This window comes from Uranotaenia lowii, unplaced genomic scaffold, assembly GCF_029784155.1.
Source record: "Uranotaenia lowii strain MFRU-FL unplaced genomic scaffold, ASM2978415v1 HiC_scaffold_854, whole genome shotgun sequence".
Taxonomy (NCBI): domain Eukaryota; kingdom Metazoa; phylum Arthropoda; class Insecta; order Diptera; family Culicidae; genus Uranotaenia; species Uranotaenia lowii.
Genome location: NW_026598816.1, coordinates 16,253 through 20,686, shown reverse-complemented (window position 1 = coordinate 20,686; position 4,434 = coordinate 16,253). Strand labels below are relative to the sequence as shown.

The 4,434-nt window shown below is 36.6% G+C and overlaps 1 protein-coding gene across 1 annotated transcript; it reads right to left on the bottom strand.

The window, feature by feature from the left end:
• Window positions 1–705: 705 nt before the first annotated feature.
• On the bottom strand, window positions 706–1,509 carry LOC129760933 (gustatory receptor for sugar taste 64a-like; the record flags this gene model as incomplete). The annotated part of the gene is made up of 3 exons (XM_055758616.1): window positions 1,389–1,509; window positions 933–1,322; window positions 706–871 (listed from the first exon to the last, which is right to left on the bottom strand). Coding segments are annotated over exons 1-3 (644 nt in total), but the record flags the coding sequence as incomplete, so codon positions are not given.
• Window positions 1,510–4,434: the final 2,925 nt, after the last annotated feature.

Below are 4,434 nucleotides of genomic sequence, written 5' to 3'. Positions count from 1 at the left end.
TGTTGAAGATTTCAAACACGACTTTGACAATGAGTAATTAACGTTGCAGAAGGATGAAGCTGTCCTAAATATGTTGTATTATCCAATATCGGCGCTAGTTTTCATGTGAGAATTCCTAATAAGGTGATAACGTTCCAGTTATTGCATTTGTAAATTCACGACGCATGATTATTGAGAAACTTTTATGCACAAAGAGATTTGTTATAAAATGATCATTGACGCTCTCGCTATATGTAAACGAACACACACATATAGGATCTCAGTGAAACTTCATGTTTCTTAGAAGAGATCTAATTTACTAAACTCTAAGGCGTACATCTTTCAAGGATAAGATGGCTAGCAACTTTCAAACGCTAAAACCACCGACCCACAGAAAGTGTACTATGAATGCCGTGACCGGATTCGATCTCATGACCTCTGGTTTGGAAGACTTGAACGCTATCCTCTAGGCCACGGTCGTCGGCTAAAGTAAGTCTTGATATCAAAATTTCAACAATTGTTACCATAATTTAATTCATATTCTAAATATGTGACTTTTGAAAACATAAAGTATAAAGTATAAATTTTGAGTTTAAATAAAAAGAATTGATTCAGTGTCTTCCTTAAAAAATAAATTCATAATGAAATCATAATCAAGAATGACCAACAGATCCACAGCTGAGCTCAGGGTGCATTTAAAGACTATAATCGTTTTAAATCACTTACACAAAAAATACTCCTGTAACTGTACTGTACGGAAAATAGCTATAAACATTAGAAAATTTGCGCAAGGCAAAGTGTCGGAAAGGGTCGCTTATGTTTGTCCATCCGCAAATTTGTATTTCGTGCTGCTGATCATTTATCATGTTTGCGCAGGCCAAGAGATGTTCACCTACGAACGAAATCAAATGTAATATATGATTCCCAATTTAAAAAAAAAAATAGTAACGAACCTATGGCACAGGTTATCAGAACCCCAGCCACCACCGAAAGGCGCCGACGCAATGTCCACCAGCTTTCGATCCGGTAGGTATCAGTCTCAAAAATGCGATCAACCTGGTCCCATAGCAGTGCAAGTTGGTTCCATCGGCTTGCCAGATGGAAAAACAGTATATTGATGAGCGTTGTGTCTGCAAAAAATACCAGGCCATTGATGTTCTTAGCACTTATTCCAACGTTGCCTAGCCTTAGCAGCTCCCAAATGGTCAACGCAAATCCTGCAATAATCACTACCAAATTGTGGAGAACTCGGAGGGAGCATCTTTTCAACCGAAGGTGTTCAGGGCTTCGATCGAAGACATTCGACAGTGGAAATATCCCGAACGGTAGTCCGAGAATAAGATCTGAAATGGGCACCAAAAAGAAATTATCAAAAATTAACCTTAAATAAAAGTGAACCAAAATCTTACAGGGTCGAACAGCCAAATGGAAGGAATCCCGAAGCACCACCGGTTTCCGCTTGAAGGTGAAAACATGACCCAGTCGTTTGGAAAACATGACCACCACACCACATTGTTGCTCACGGAATGACCCTGCGGAAAACATTAGCGCTTGTTTACCGTTGAAGGAGGCAATTATCACTGAATAATTAACCGGGTAGGGGCTAATTAGTCATCTTGTTTACGAATCTTTGTTTGTCATTTTCGGTGGGGTTATTAAAAACTATTGATCTATTTTTGTTAATATAAGCAAACACTGATGATTAAGTTCGTACAATTTATCTGCCTAGCTGGTGTTAAAATTCACACAGAGCTTAAAACTTCACGGACATGGTCTGAGTCACTATATAAAGTATTAAAAAATTGGAAAAGCCACAATCGCTTGCTAATTTTCAACGGAACAGTTTAACGGACTAACCTTCAAAGGAAACAATCGTTTAAACTTCAGATTTATAGATGAAACAGAAAAATGCCCTCGGACATGTCGCGACATTTTTTAATCCTGAACATTGTTAAATAAAGTCTACCTATCTATTTCTTCATTAACAGTTGCTCCCAATAAGAGAAGATCAGTAAAGATGACGACAATTACTATCCAATTGATATATTTCACATTTTCATAATTATCAATGCACCTGAATCTGGCTGAGGCTCAAAAAATGTAAGGTAACATAAAAAAACATAAATTATGTTATTTTTATTAAAGATTCATTATAAATATTACCTATGCAATATTCCTTTTCTCCTTTTATTTCTATTTTTTTAACTCCGCTAACTATGATGATTGCTAGTTGAATGCTGCTAAATCTTTCGAAAGTCATACATCCAAAATTTAAATATACATCATTATTAAAGTTGATTCTTTATGTTGATTCCAGAAAGTTATTATTTTCATGGAAATTATACTTAATAGCTTTTTTTCTCTTTAAATTGACTCAACTCCTAGATTTATTTACCACCTAAAGCTTTTCTTAAAGTGTAAACAACAGAATTTTTTTTAATCCACAAATAAGCCAACAGCGCATTTTTTTCTATTTTTAAATATGTCTTTATTCGTACCAGTCCATCAATACATTTATATTACATTATTACATTAAATTAGGTGTTCAGTTCAATAACGAACTGTCCAGAGCCCTATAGTTTACTAATCACTAAAATTTATTTTTTCGACTTAAATTTGCTGAGCGCAATCAAGTTTTTTTATGTAGGAGAACATCCTGTAATGTCAAAAATATTTTAAACTTACAACTAAAAACTAAAACTATCCTAAAATTAGACTAATTATAGAGAGAACGAATCTCTGCGATGGAAGACTGCATCGATTTTCCTCTGAAGTTGGAGATGATTTTGTTGGCCATCTCTTCGATAGATTCCATGCCCGCAATCCGATGAAGATCTTCGGTGCTGTGCCAAGGTGGAAGCCGCAAAATCATTTTCAGAACCTTGTTCTGAATCCTCTGGATGGCTTTTTTCCTCGTCGCGCAGCAGGTAGACGAAATCGGAACTGCATATATTATCGCTGGTGTGGTCGGAACACCTGTTTGTAGATAAGCATCTTATTCCTCAGGCAGAGTCTGGATTTCCTGTTGATGAGAGAATAAAGAGATTTAGTGTATTTATTACATTTAGATTGAATATCTTCAATGTGAGTCCCAAGTACTTCACGTGATGAGACCATTCTAATGAAACCCCATTTAAAGTTATGGAATGATTTTCATTTGGTTTAAAAAAATTTGCTCTTGGCTTATGGGGAAATAAAAAAAGTTGAGTTTTGCGTTAGGAGAGATTTTCCACATTTTCAAGTAATTCAAAAAGGAATTTAAATTTTGTTGCAATCTACTGCGTACTACCCGTAAATTTCGACCTTTGGCTGAAAGCAAAGTATCATCAGCAAATAATCTTCTTCCTTTTCCTTCTGGTACATCAGGAAGATCAGAAGTAAAAATATTGTATAAAATTGGCCCAAGTATACTACCCTGAGGGACACCAGCTCTAATGGGTGTCCTTTCAGAGCATGAATTTTGATAGCTTACTTGTAAGGATCAGCAAGTCAAATAATTTTGAATTTTTTTTTTGGCTTAATTAGAGACACATTAACACTTTCATGTCGATCGTATCTTCAAATAATTTTGAATAATTTTGGTGAGATATACAGGAAAATCAAATTTAGCTAATTAAGCTACTAAACCTTTGTGCTAAACACTGTCAAAAGCTTTTTCAATATCTAGAAGAGCAACGCCAGTTGAATAACCTTCAGATTTGCTAGCGTTAATCATATTAGTTACACTCAAAATATGATGTGTAGTAAAGAGTGATACGGTCTAAATTTGGTCAAGGGAAAACGCGTGTAAATCGTTTATTTAAAAAATCAAATTGAATTTTTTTTTCAAGTTTAATTAGTATAAAATTCAGGAAAAATATTCAGTTAGGCTTCCGCCTTTCCAAATCCGAATTGCCGGGCCTTACGCTTTACCCCTGCCATCAGATTTTGTACAGCCAGCTTGTCCACCTTCTTCGCCGCAGAAAGCCAGTTTGCCTTGAACTGCTGCTCGTCCTTAGCAGTTCTTTTGGTCTTCGTTAGGTTCCACATGACAATAGCCCAGTATTTCTCAATTGGGCGGAGCTTTGGCGTGTTGGGAGGGTTATTGTCCTTGGGAACTGCACGTTGTTGGCGGCGTACCACTCCATGGCCTTTTAACCGTAATGGCAAGATGCCAAATCCGGCCAAAACAGTACGGAACAACCGTGTTTCTTCAGGAAAGGCAGCAGAAATTTATTCAAACACTCTTTCACGTAAATTTCTTGGTTGACAGTCCCGGAAGCTATGAAAATGCTGCTTTTCAAGCCACAGGTACAGATGGCTTGCCAAACCAGATATTTCTTCGTGACCTTTAACAGTTTCATGTGCTTGAAAATATCTGCTACCTTTCCCCTTCCTTTTGCCGTATAAAACTCCTGTCCCGAAAGCTGCTTGTAGTCGGCTTTGACGTAGGTTTCGTTGTCCATTACCACGCAG